Raw genomic sequence first — 13,883 nt, 5'->3', positions numbered from 1 at the left:
CTCTGTAGTAATTCATTTTAATAATATAAACATGCATCTTAACAGTTAATAAAAAATAAGAAACAAACCTAAAATGCAAAGGTCTCTTCTCAACTGGTGTAGCACAACTGACTTTTTCACGATAGAAGATACATATCATCGGTTGAAGTTGCAACTCTCCCATCAAAGAATGTAACACGTGCAACTTTTCACGATGTTGCAACAATTATATTGCAACATCGACATTGAAAGGTTGATGTGTGATGGCCAACATCATTGAAACGACGATGTTCGAACAATGATACCGGAACGATAACATGTAAACAGAATCATCAAACATTCGAACAAAATTGTGTAATCGGAGAATAGCGGCTGAATCACGAGAGTCGAGAAAGATGCATTTGAGAGAGAGAGAGAGAGACACGCTTGCAGATATCAGCGAGAGAGATTTGAATGTGCAGCCAGATAATTATGTCTTATTTATAGAATTCTGAATATGGTTTGAATTTTGAATGTGGAGCCAGAATTTGAATTGGGAATAGATGTTTGATTATAAAATGTTGAGGACAGATGTTGATTAGAGAGAGTAATTGATTGAAGAAGATGATATGTTATATATCTGGAGCCACTATAATTTTGAATTTTGAATTTGGAGACATAATATCGAATCGTCCGAGGTTTTGAAGTTTGAATTTTTAATCATCAGTGGTTTGGTTACAGTGGTTTGATTACATTCGTTTGAATGGGCAGCTTTGAATGGACAATGGTTTTGATTACAGTGGCTTGAATGGACAGTGGTTCGTATTATAACAGAGATTTTGAATGGACAGACCTTTGGAATCTAAATGTGGGCCAACTTTGAATCTTAAAGTCTTTATATATTAGGCTTTATGATGTAATAATGAGATAAGAAAAGCCTTGTTCGACATCCTCTCCTGCTGACACATCAGCTTTTCTTATGTCACTTGGATTTCTCCTTTTATAGAAAGTATAGATAGATAGATTAATATAAAATAAGTAAGAAAGAGAATGCGGGAAAAATATGCTTTCAATAAATGACACGTGTTACATATTGATTTATTTTATTATATAGTATTAAAATAGATAGATATAGATATACATCACAATTGATTTTTTGATAAGTGAAATAAACATAATTTTAGCCCTGTACCCTCTCCCCGTAAATTTCTTTTATACCAGTTTAACCAAATTCCTATAAAAACTGCAAACTCATTTGTAATCACCATACCAGTTCGTAAGAGCATCAAACATGCAATAACTGCTTTAAATTAGAGAATTCTAAAGTTCCTGAACTTTAAAACAAAAAAATACGTAGCCTAAATGGTCACATACATATACTCAAACCCGGTTTTCAGATTTCCAACTCCTAATAATCAGACCCGGTTTTCATTTATCAGAACATAAAAAAAAACTATCGCCCCCTTAAACCTTATTAATCAAGCAGATCAGACACCGCGGTCTTCTTAAACGCATCCACCTGAGCCAACCGTTCCGCCAGTGTTTTACTCGGGAACACATTATCAGCCTTCAACCTTTCTCTAAACCCGTAAAGCGGAGCTTTTGCATTTATATACGCCTGCAGAAGAGAATCATACTGCCTGTATCTCGAAACATACCCAACTTGCCTCATTTTATAAAATATTTTCTCCGCATTATGTACATCTCCCTTCTTAGCATATTCATCTAAAATCAGCATATACGTAGAAAACAACGGTTTCATACTAAGCTGTTGCGAAGCCTTGTTTAGAATCGAATCCGCCTTTTCAATCTCCCCTGATTCTATGTAAAGTTTGACCAACGCATCCCAAGTCAATGGCCCGAGTCTGCACCCGCTATCACTCATTTGTTTCACGATTTCTTTTCCCTTGAGTAACATCTTATTGTTTGCATACACTTTCAACATAGAAGTGTAATACTTAGCCGAGAGTCGGTTCCATTTTTTTGACATCAGGTCAAAAACCGCCTCGGCTTCAGCAACGTTCTTCAGTTTTCCGAACGCCTCGATCGCGTTCATGCATTCTTCTAATCGCGGGTTCGTTTCGCACGCCTCCCAGACCCGTTTAACGTCATCTACACTTCCGAGTAATGCGTAAATTTGAAGTAAAGACGAATACACCCCTCGGTTCTCACTCAAATTACTTCCTTCCATTTCGTTTAAAACCGCTCTCGCTTTTTCATTCATACCCGCGTAAACATATTGTCGAGCTAATACCGACTGCAATCTCGAATCCGGTTCCAACCCTTCGGCTTTCATAGTTTCGAGAACTTGCTCCATCCCGATAATATCATGGGACATGCCTTTAGTTTCGATCAGTAATCTATACGTGAAGAGTGACGGTTTCACGTCTTCTTTTTCCATTAATAATAATACGTCGGCTATTTTTTTCTTGTCAGTTCTTTTGTACAAAAGGAGCAGTTGATTACAAGCGAAGGCGGTGACGGGTAAGTTTAGGTCTTTCATTTTGTTAAATACTTTTTCGGATTTCTTTACGTCGTTGTTGAGAACACAATTAGCTAAAAGTGTTCGGTATACTATTTCACCTTTAAATGACTCCGGGATTTTCTCGATGTAGGCTTCTGCCTTCTGTGTGCCACGTACTTTGGCGATTAAATCAACACGAGACGCGTAATCTCTCTCGGAGATTTCTATACTCTCTTGTGACTCTAGCCACTCCGACAGCTGCAAAACCAACGTAAACGATTTAATAAACGAAAGGAAGATATTCTTATAAAAACACAATTAGCAAATCAGTTCTTTGAGATCAGCAGGACATCTCTAACGGGTCAAATGAGTTGAGCAATTAAAAATAAGTCACTAAAGAGGTAACAGGTCAAACTCACAATAAGACATGTTATGACCAAAATGATAATAATTATTATTTAAGCTAGTAGATTAAATGACCAAAAACGTTATTTATTTATATTGTTGTCTTGTTTAAGTATAAATGTCTAAAATATGACAATTTATTTTGTATCAGCATATAGAATTTTAACAAAAGTAAAATGCCAAAATCGTCCCTGAAGTTTGGGCTGATTTGCCCATTACATCCAAAATAACTGTTTTTTTTTTTTTTGTATCTGGATTCTGGAACACCTGACGTTTTGATTTTGTTGCCATTTCCATCCAAATCACAAACACGGTTAAAATGTATCATTAACTCAGGGACGATTTTGAAATTTACCCATTTATTTTTTATTTAAATTTTTTAACTTTATTTTTTACCTTTAAATATAAAACAATAAAAATGATTATAATTATAATACACACACATTTATATATATACACACTTTTATTATTTTTAATTTTCATTTATACCTTTAAATAAAAATAATAATAGAATTTAATTATAATATATATACGTATACACACAATTATTTTCTTCTTACTAGTATTAATAAGTAATAACAATGGAAATGTAGGTGAAGTTTAAAAATAAGTAGCATTAGTTGTTCCTTAGACGATCAGTTTTGTTGCAGGTGGTATGTAACTGATGACTTCACCCCTAAAATAAAAATAATCAGAACCAGAAGCATTTTATCCAAACGCGAGAAACTGATTATTTACGACTTCAAATAGAAATAATCATAAGTCAAATTTATAACACACATCAGAACATAGTATGATTATGTTAAGATACCTGCAAAGCTTTCCCGTACATCTTTCGCCTTCGTAGTTCAAACATCGTATGTGATATCTCAGACCTAGACAAATCATGTCCTTCAACCCACTTATCTAGAGCATTCTTAATGTTAGGCGGCGCCGATGAAGAATCAACAACCACCTTAAACAATCCCGATAAACCTTTTCTTTGTCCACCTTTATTCTCCACTATCTCTTCCTCGGTATCTAATAAACCCAGCTCATTTTCAGATTCAGACATATCGGCTTCCTTAATCGGTTCTTTGTCGGATTCAGATCCAGCCAGTGAGGAAAAGCTATGAATCCCTCCTATTAAAAAGCTCTGAGAGCCGAAGGAAAAACTCCTTACGAGTAGGGTAGGTGGTGGGGGCCCACCAAAGCCAATGTCGCCCATGTAACTGGAAGTTGTTGTGTCGAATCTAGCATCGCAAGCACGAACAGTTACTGATGGTAAAGGCTGGAACCTGAATAAGACGACGGAAAAGGAAGTTAATAATGCATTAAGAATACACTTTGTATGGCTTTTAAGTTTTAACATGTCGTTTCTTTTTAAGCTGTTTTATTATTATTAATTTAACCATCAAGAGATAAAACATAATCTGAATCAGGGCATTCATAAGTTAATGGTACTTGTAGTTCTGATGATGGCCTCTCAATCCCCCTTAAAATTAATGATAAGCCCAAATTGTTTATATGATTTGACCCATGAAAAGTGGATTTAACTGTCATTGCCTTTTTATCATCAACATTTCACCAAGTAGAATATATACATTAAAACTTTCATTACGAGTAAATAATTTATCCACCAGACCAGATGATGCATGATTAATCATATGAACAGCTAGCTACTTTCAACCTCAAAAACCAGAATTTGACAAAGCAAAAGAATGAAATCTTAAGCCCCACTTTAGATGGATTATTTTTCTTCTAGAAAGAATTACAAACGAAATCCATACATATAATACAGAACCAAACAGGTTAACTCATCAAAGTCAAATGAGTGTTTGAATGTGCATCATTTTTAAGTCTGTGGGTAATAGTAACAACTCGCAGATGCAGGCATCCCTGACATATACAACATATGTTCACCAAAAATCTGAATGTCACGGAACTTAAAACTACTATAATAATCATTTCAATTTCATTTCAATAAATAACAAATGCTAACTAACAACAAGTCCTAACGTCTAATTTTCTAGAGACAGCCGTAACAAATAACAAAAACAACAGCGAGAGAGAGGGACTTTACCTGATACGAACAGAGGCTCTTCGAATCGCCAACATGATGATGAATGAGAAATAAAAACCCTTCCTTGATGATCTTAAACCCTAGACCAGATGGGGCTCCATTGTTTACAGGTTCGTCCCTATCAGTAAATGGTATCACATTTCTATTTCTATTAAGCCCAAATTTCACGAAACTGGGCTTTGGTAGATCACTAAATTAAGTGGGCCACGGGAGGCCTTGCAAAAATTGTTGTTGGGCTACTTTCTCAAATTATTATACACACCATGCTCATAACCTTTGCAGACTGTTTTTATATGATAAAAAAGCAAAAAACACACAATAATACTAATAATACTTTCTAGTTAAATAACAACTTTGAAGCTCGCGGCTTGGAGCTCGCTCGGATTTAGCTTGGAAAAAGCTCGCTCGATGTGGCTCGGTTTGAAAGTGAGCCGAGCCGGCTCGGCTCGGTTAGAAAGTGAGTCTAGCTCGGCTCGGCTCGTAACGAGCCAGATTGGCTCGGTTTGGCTCGCATACTAGCTCGACTCAGCTTAGCTCGGATTATTTTACTTTTTAATATATTTTGTTTTTATATACTATATCACAAAATTGATTATTATCTTGCTAATGAACTTATATTGTATTTGGTTGAAATAAAGAACGTATTTTGTGTTGTTAAACTTGATTTTGGCTTGTAATGTATTAGGTTGAGCTTATTTTGGATACGTTCGTTTAAATAATTGAATAATATTTTAGATTACTGAATTTTGATAGCCATGTATTAGTTTTTCTTTTCAAAATCGAGCCAAATCAAGCCGAACCGAGCCAGCTCGATTTAAAACCAAGCCGACCCCGAGCTTAGATTTCTAACTCGGTTTCAAATCCGAGCCGAGCCAGTTCGGTTTATAATCAAGCCGAGCCCGAGTTTTGCCCTAACTCGGCTTGGTTCAGCTCGTGAACAACCCTACATATATATGTTAGTGTAAGGATCAAATACAAATGTGTCTTGACATATAAAATGATCTTATTTTTTAATTTTTTTTCATCTACTTAAGTATGATGTTTAATTACAAAATATAAATAAAAAATCATGAATTTACTCTAGTAGAGTTAGTGTAAAAATGTATTTTTAATTTTATACCTAAATACTATCCCAGTATTACTTCATCATTAGTTAATATTTTTTAGTATGTCTTGTAACACAAACGCAACTAGATTTATATATTTAAGAAAAGGTACACGAAATCCTCCTCTCAATGAAGATTAAATAAAAATATCTTTTATTTAATATTTCTCTTATTTTTATTTATTGCTAATAAATAAACTAGTGGTATACAACATTACAACTCAACACATTTCCACACATAATAATTGTGATCATGTACCAAGCAAGCCCAATCATTTTGCCACACGAACTGAAGTTGAAGAAGTATTGGACTCAAGAATCACATGCCGACGGGTTGAAGAATACTCATCACAATAGTTTCTAATAGCCGTGAGTTCATACGGTGACGTATCGGTGGCCAACCACTGCTCCACCTCAAACTCCTGTTGTGCACATGGCATATGAACTCCAGTAGTGGTCACCTCCACATAGTTACAATACCACCCGTGGCCCGACCCAGTTCCATCCGAGGTCAAGTTCATCTCGCACGGTGGGCCGGTCAAACACGGTCCTCGGCCACTAAATATATCCAAATTCTTTCTCTCGAAGTAGTCGTAGTCCGGACCCATCAAGCCACCCCATGCCTCGATGTCGTTGATCCGTATGCCATAGCCGTCTGCATCGTACAACGTGAGCGTTATTTTGGAGTCCGTCCCGCCTTTCCAGATTGAACCGGTTCGTATGTAAGCGGTGTACACGCAATCAGCATCATCCTGCAATGATCAAGTCAACTAGTTAGATACAGTGGCGGATCTAAGAACTTTTTTTGCTCGGTTCCTTTTCATAGATTCTCACTAATTTTTCTCATTTTTCTAAACCGAATGAATGGGTTCCTGGGAACTTGTTAAAAACAATGGTATTGTGATGATTCAATAACAGAAACAACAAGAACAACACAAAATAGCGACAAAACAAAGTGACAAAATCTTATTTAACCCAAACCAAAAAAGTACCCCCCAAACCCTAGATCTTACAATCGTAAGATCAATACAAAGAGGAACGATACAACCAGACTTGATGATCATCCACTGATGATCATCTATACCAACAAGTACAGCAGATCTCTCCAACAGATGAGAGAAGACAAAGTACAACCGGAGATACAACCGGAGATAACAAACCCTAGATCTAAACAGAGAAACGTAACAATAATTGGGAGTGAATAATGATCAAATGAGAGAGAAAGTGACTTTTATACTCCTGCTGATCAACAGATTCACTTAGCACCATGAAGTATCAGATTGTCCAAAATACACCCCTGCAAGTTACAACGGACTACCTCCAAAATATCTGGCCCATGAATCTGTTATAACAACTTAAACAATAATAACGATCAGTAGACACAACCCACATATTAGGCCCAATAAATAAAACAGTATAACCCAAATTGAATGAACAGCCCAGTATCTTTTAACACTCCCCCTTCATTCAATTGGGTTTAAACAAATCCAATAATCCCAAACGATCACAAAAACCATTATGTTGAGTAATACTCAACCCTTTTGTAAAGATGTCTGCCAGTTGATCCTCGGATTCAACCTTTGTTGTAACAATGAAACCATTCGACACCTTCTCTCTTAAAAAATACAAATCAATCTCAAAATGTTTCGTACGCTCATGAAACACAGGATTTGCAGCTATTGACATAGCTGCACTACTATCACAAAATACTTGTATTGGAAGACTACATTTGACATTCAACTCATTTAAAACATTCACAATCCACACAAGTTCACAAGTAGCTGAGCACATGGCACGGTACTCAGCTTCACCAGTCGATCTTGAAACCGTGGATTGCTTTTTACTTTTCCACGAAACAAGATTTTGACCCAAAAATATACAGAAACCAGTGACAGACTTACGAGTATCCAAACATTTAGCCCAATCAGAATCTGCATAACAGGACAGATCAAAACTACCACTCTTTTTGAACATTAAACCTTTACCTGGACTAAGTTTTAGATACCGTAACAACCTTAAGGCAATTTTCAAATGAACAGTCAATGGCTTATGCATAAATTGGCTTAAGTACTGAACAGAATAACTAATATCAGGACGAGTTATAGACAAATAGATTAACTTACCAATCAATTTTTGATAATTGGTAATATCAATCAACTCAGTCCTATCACTTTCAGCCCTCTTATTCACAACATGACTCAACTCTATTGGAGTATTTACAGGTTTACACCCAAGATACCCAAATTCAGCTAACAACTCCAAACAATATTTACGCTGATTCAAACACAGCCCACTTTTATCATATACAACTTCCAAACCAAGAAAATACTTTAGTATTCCCAGGTCTTTAATTTGGAAATTATTACTAAGCAAAGTTTTCACTTTATTGATTTCCAAATCATTATTACCAGTTACAATTATGTCATCAACATACACAAGTAACACAACAAATACAGAGGGCTTGGATAAAACATACAACGAATGATCACAAGAACTTTGAACAAACCCTATACCAAGCAAAACATCAGTTAGCTTTTCATTCCACTTTCTAGGGGCCTGTTTCAGCCCATACAAAGACTTAACTAATTTACAAACCTTAGACTCATTTTTGCTATAATAACCTTCAGGAAGAGTCATATAAACATCTTCCGATATTGAGCCATATAAAAACGCATTATTTACATCTAATTGGTACAATGACCAATTATACTGAACAGCCAAGCTCAAGACACATCTTATAGTAACCATTTTGACTACCGGTGAAAAGGTTTCACCAAAGTCAATCCCTTCCCGTTGGTTATACCCTTTAGCAACTAACCTCGCTTTATAGCGCTCAATCTCACCATTAGACCGATACTTAATCTTGTAGACCCATTTACATCCAATGGGTTTCCTACCACTAGGTAAGTCAACAAGTTCCCAAGTGTTATTCCGCATTAAGGCTTCCATTTCAAGGTTCATTGCTTCGACCCACTTAGAATCCTTTGAAGCCTCATTATAACAACTGGGTTCAGTTGACTTACTTAGTTTACTAATAAAGCTCACATTTTCAGCAGATAAACATGCATAATTCACAACTTTATTAATATCATATTTCACATTACCACTTAACACAAAATCCTGGAATTTTTTAGGAAAAGATACATTTCTAGAAGACCGTCTAAGACCTTCTAAATTTCCCTCAGCTGGGCTGATCTCATCAGTCGACACAACAGTGTCCTCTGCCCTGCCAGACTCCCTACTACTACTACCTTCTACACTAGAACCTAAGTTATGACCTGAACTACTTAGACCAGGAGCGGCAGACGTAGAGGGACCTGGCTGCTGATCATCACTGACTGTGTCGTGAGAATCAGTAGTACCCTCTTCATCATTGGGAGTTAAAGAAAACTCAGGTGAATTTGTTTCATTTTTATCAAAAAAATTTATCAAGTTTAAACTGTTATCAATATTAACTTCACCATTAATTTGTTTAGACTTAAAAGGATACACATGTTCATAAAACTTGACATCTCTAGAGAAAAAAACCTTTTTCTCATCTATACTCCAAAGTTTATAACCCTTTTTTACATTAGAGTACCCTATCAAAACACACTTATCAGCATGATAAGCAAATTTGTCAGGTTCATTCAAATTAGTACTGAAACAAAGACACCCAAAATTTCTAAAATAAGACAGAGAGGGTCTAAAACCAAACATTAGCTCATATGGACTCTTTCCACTTAACACAGAAGACGGCAGCCTGTTAATGATATACACAGCAGTTAGCACACAGTCACTCCAAAATCTTAAAGGAAGGCCACTCTGAAACATTAAAGTTCTGGCTGTATTTAAAAGATGTCTGTGCTTACGTTCAACTACCCCATTCTGTTGTGGGGTATATGAACATGAAGTCTGATGCACAATACCTTTCTGTTTACAAAATGTACTCATTTGATTATTTATAAATTCTGTACCATTATCACTTCTAAACATCTTTACCTTCTTTTTAAACTGTGTTAATACAAGTTCATAAAAGTATTTCAAATTTTCAAACACTTCAACTTTACTTTTAAGCATATAACACCAAACAGTTCTAGTAAAGTCATCAACAACAGTTAGAAAATATTTATAACCTTCATAGCTAGACACCTTGTAAGGTCCCCACAAATCCAAATGTATTAGATCCCCTAATTCCTTTGACTTATGATCACTCAAAGGAAAAGGAACCCTAACCTGTTTGGACCTGTGACAAACCTCACAAGGATTATGTTCAACAATTTTAACATCCAAACTATCTTTTAACACAGCCAAAACTTGATCAGACGGATGACCTAACCTACTATGCCAAAGATCAGATTTAACAGAACTATTAAAGCACAAATTAGCAAAATTACCATTTCTACCAACAAAATACAACCCATTCTCTTGCCTACCAATCACCAGAATTTTCTTTGACCTCAAATCCTGTAACATACAGTTGTTCTCATTAAACAAGACAGCTATTTTATTGTCTTTTGCTAACTTGTGAACAGACAATAAATTGACACTATACCCAGGAACATAAAAAACATCTTTTATAATAACATTGTTAATCAATTTAAGATCACCAATTTTTAACACACTAACACTTGTTCCATTTGGGTGACCAACTTTTAACCCACACTCAGACACATCTATGCAATTAAACATGTCCTTATCACTTTTAATCATGTGCTGATTAGCACCTGAATCAACAACCCAATTATATTCATGACTAAAACACACACTGCTAGAACAACTCAAAAAACCAGACATACAAGCAGACATACCTCCCATATTGGACTTCTCCTGATCCCCATCAGGTTTTTCACCAACTAAACTCATTAGCTTTGCAATCTGTTCTGGAGTAAAAGGCAAAGCAGACACAGCAGAACTAGAAGGACCAGAAGACATACCAGACCTACTAGTATTATTACCATTATTTTTACCAAAAGACATATTACCCCTTTTTTTCATACCAGGTGGATAACCAATTATTTCAAAACACCTATCAACAGTATGACCTATCATATTACAATGAGTACACTTTAGATTTGAATTAGGTCCTCTAAAATTTCTTTTTGATGTGTTTTGATTAGATTGATTAGACCTAGCCACATAAGAGACACTTTGACTCTTAGAACCACTACTTGAGAGTCTATGTGACTCCTCTCTAGAAACAATAGAGAAAGCAACTTTAACTGATGGAAATGTTTCTCTTGTTAAAATATTAGTTCTCACAGGTTGATAGATATCATCAAGCCCCATGAGAAACTGCATTAACTTTATAAGAGCAGAGAAGTCATTATAGTCCTTAGCAGCTTGACAAGAACATGAAGGCAGTTGAAGCATTGCATCAAACTGCTTCCACATTGTTGTCAACTTATTATAGTATTCAGCAACAGTACTACCATTTTGAGCAATACAGTTTATTTTCTTATACAGATCATAGACAACAGAACCATCAATCTTATCAAAAGACTCTTTTAAATCAGTCCAAACTTCAGAAGCTAGTTTAGAAAAAACTTGACCAAGAAACAACTCTTCTGAAACAGAATTCAATAACCAAGTAAGTACAACAGAATTGCATCTATCCCACTGAGCAGCTAATATCTCATCATCCTTAGACTTTTCCACCTTACCATCTATAAACCCATACTTGTTTTTAGCTTCTAAAGCCAACTTCATAGCACTAGACCACACAGCATAATTCTCAGTACCTTTGAGTTTAACACTAACAATGGTTAAACTACTGGAGTCACTAGGGTGTAAGTACAATGGATCTCCTATATCCAATTTACCAATCAAAGTCTGAGAAGTACTAGGAGCAGGTTCAGGAGGCATAATGACAAACAATAATAAGACACCAGATATACAAACAAACACCAGCAGGTAAACACCAAATATACAAACAAACACCAGCAGGTAAACAACAGCAAACACACAGAACAAAAGACAAAACAGCCAAAAAAAAAAAAAAAACACTATGGCGAAACTGAGTCAGGGACCAGATTCCAGGTTCATCACTCAATAGGTGCCTGGACAAGCCTTTACTCAGAAGCCAATCTACCCTAGACAATCAATAACAACCAATAACAAATATATGTGCCGGTCCTCACTACCCCGACTTCAACTACTCCAATCAACAGAAATAAAAAAGAGAGATAGAACCAGCTTACAGTGGGTGCAATAAAACCTTCAAAGATCACCAGATCTGTAGTTTTCAAGAACTACTGGATCTGATGCAAGAAACCACAAGATAACCCTTCTGGTCAGTTTGCCCTAGATCTTCTAAGGATCTAGAGACCAACACAGAAGTCTTGACAAGAAGAGGGTACAAAGATCCTTCAGATAGTGAACAGATCTAACCAGATCTGTTAACAACCAGCCAACCCTTAGCTAGGGTTTAGTCCAATCACCACCAAGAACAACCAGATCTAACCAGATCTGATATCAACACAAGTTTCCGAGCACAGAAACCCTAAACAACAATAAAGAAACTAATCAGAAAACACAAGACCAAATGCAGCGGATATACAAACAGATCATCAACAGGAGCTCAAGGCTCTGATACCATGTTAAAAACAATGGTATTGTGATGATTCAATAACAGAAACAACAAGAACAACACAAAATAGCGACAAAACAAAGTGACAAAATCTTATTTAACCCAAACCAAAAAAGTACCCCCCAAACCCTAGATCTTACAATCGTAAGATCAATACAAAGAGGAACGATACAACCAGACTTGATGATCATCCACTGATGATCATCTATACCAACAAGTACAGCAGATCTCTCCAACAGATGAGAGAAGACAAAGTACAACCGGAGATACAACCGGAGATAACAAACCCTAGATCTAAACAGAGAAACGTAACAATAATTGGGAGTGAATAATGATCAAATGAGAGAGAAAGTGACTTTTATACTCCTGCTGATCAACAGATTCACTTAGCACCATGAAGTATCAGATTGTCCAAAATACACCCCTGCAAGTTACAACGGACTACCTCCAAAATATCTGGCCCATGAATCTGTTATAACAACTTAAACAATAATAACGATCAGTAGACACAACCCACATATTAGGCCCAATAAATAAAACAGTATAACCCAAATTGAATGAACAGCCCAGTATCTTTTAACAGAACTCACAAAAATGGCCTAGATCCACCCCTGGTTAGATATGTAAAACCACTGTTATAGTAGTGTGTTACACTTACCGATCGGCATATGGTGGCTATGGAGATGAGGATGAATATGGTTGTGAGGAACAGATGATTGATCATGATCCTAGAACCTCCCATTTTTGCTCTTGATGAGTTTTATTTTGGTTTGTCTGTATTAGTATATATTTTATAAACTATGGTTTGGTTAATGGGGTTAGGTAGGGGATTGTGTGTATTGATTTGCAGATGGGTAACATTGGTTTGCATATTCAAGATGGACATGTGTTGGCCTTTGTTTGGTCCTCGTGGTCCAAATATTTAATATGAATAAAATGTTGCAGAAATATATGGTTGATATATACTTATCGTTTGACTTGAACATGACTATCGTACTACGTCGTGATCATCATACTCAATTCTACCAATAGTAAAGTTAAGGTAGGGAGTAAGTAGAATAGATGTAGACAGTCTTATTTCTACACTGTAGAAATAGAGAGGCTACTTCCAGTGAGAATCACGGCTCAATTGTAGTTTTGTATCAAGTCTTGAACCTAAGACACATAACACTCAAACAATCGAGACAGAGACTGATTGGTGCATGTACACCCGTGTCTTTCAGCTATCAACATCACCATATGATGCATGATTAATCCCGTCACTTTTAACGTTATTTTCACGAAATTAGTAAAATAACGTTAAAGTTAGTACAATTTCACT

At 36.0% G+C, this 13,883-nt stretch overlaps 2 protein-coding genes across 2 annotated transcripts; both read right to left on the bottom strand.

Annotated features, from left to right (window-relative positions):
• Positions 1 to 1,235: 1,235 nt before the first annotated feature.
• On the bottom strand, positions 1,236 to 5,034 carry LOC110884630 (pentatricopeptide repeat-containing protein At1g80270, mitochondrial). Its single transcript, XM_022132357.2, has 3 exons — positions 4,890 to 5,034; positions 3,639 to 4,104; positions 1,236 to 2,680 (listed from the first exon to the last, which is right to left on the bottom strand). The coding sequence occupies exons 1-3, from the start codon at positions 4,922 to 4,924 to the stop codon at positions 1,433 to 1,435; spliced, it is 1,749 nt and encodes a 582-aa protein (XP_021988049.1). The 5' UTR covers positions 4,925 to 5,034; the 3' UTR covers positions 1,236 to 1,432.
• A 1,082-nt stretch (positions 5,035 to 6,116) lies between these two features.
• LOC118482999 (PLAT domain-containing protein 3-like) lies at positions 6,117 to 13,518 on the bottom strand. Its single transcript, XM_035978578.1, has 2 exons — positions 13,221 to 13,518; positions 6,117 to 6,746 (listed from the first exon to the last, which is right to left on the bottom strand). The coding sequence occupies exons 1-2, from the start codon at positions 13,302 to 13,304 to the stop codon at positions 6,267 to 6,269; spliced, it is 564 nt and encodes a 187-aa protein (XP_035834471.1). The 5' UTR covers positions 13,305 to 13,518; the 3' UTR covers positions 6,117 to 6,266.
• Positions 13,519 to 13,883: the final 365 nt, after the last annotated feature.

This window comes from Helianthus annuus, chromosome 10, assembly GCF_002127325.2.
Source record: "Helianthus annuus cultivar XRQ/B chromosome 10, HanXRQr2.0-SUNRISE, whole genome shotgun sequence".
Lineage (NCBI taxonomy): Eukaryota > Viridiplantae > Streptophyta > Magnoliopsida > Asterales > Asteraceae > Helianthus > Helianthus annuus.
Note: the sequence above shows the minus strand (reverse complement) of the source record. Positions and strands in the feature narration are given on the sequence as shown.

What these genes read in the sequence shown, in the direction of transcription:
- LOC110884630 (XM_022132357.2), bottom strand. Translation starts at nt 4,924, where the DNA reads ATGTTGGCGATTCGAAGAGCCTCTGTTCGTATCAG. An exon ending in AGAGCCTCTGTTCGTATCAG is followed by an intron (nt 4,105 to 4,889) that starts GTAAAGTCCCTC and finishes CGTCTTATTCAG; the next exon opens with GTTCCAGCCTTTACCATCAG. An exon ending in TGTACGGGAAAGCTTTGCAG is followed by an intron (nt 2,681 to 3,638) that starts GTATCTTAACAT and finishes TTGGTTTTGCAG; the next exon opens with CTGTCGGAGTGGCTAGAGTC.
- LOC118482999 (XM_035978578.1), bottom strand. Translation starts at nt 13,304, where the DNA reads ATGGGAGGTTCTAGGATCATGATCAATCATCTGTTCCTCACAACCATA. An exon ending in TAGCCACCATATGCCGATCG is followed by an intron (nt 6,747 to 13,220) that starts GTAAGTGTAACA and finishes TGATCATTGCAG; the next exon opens with GATGATGCTGATTGCGTGTA.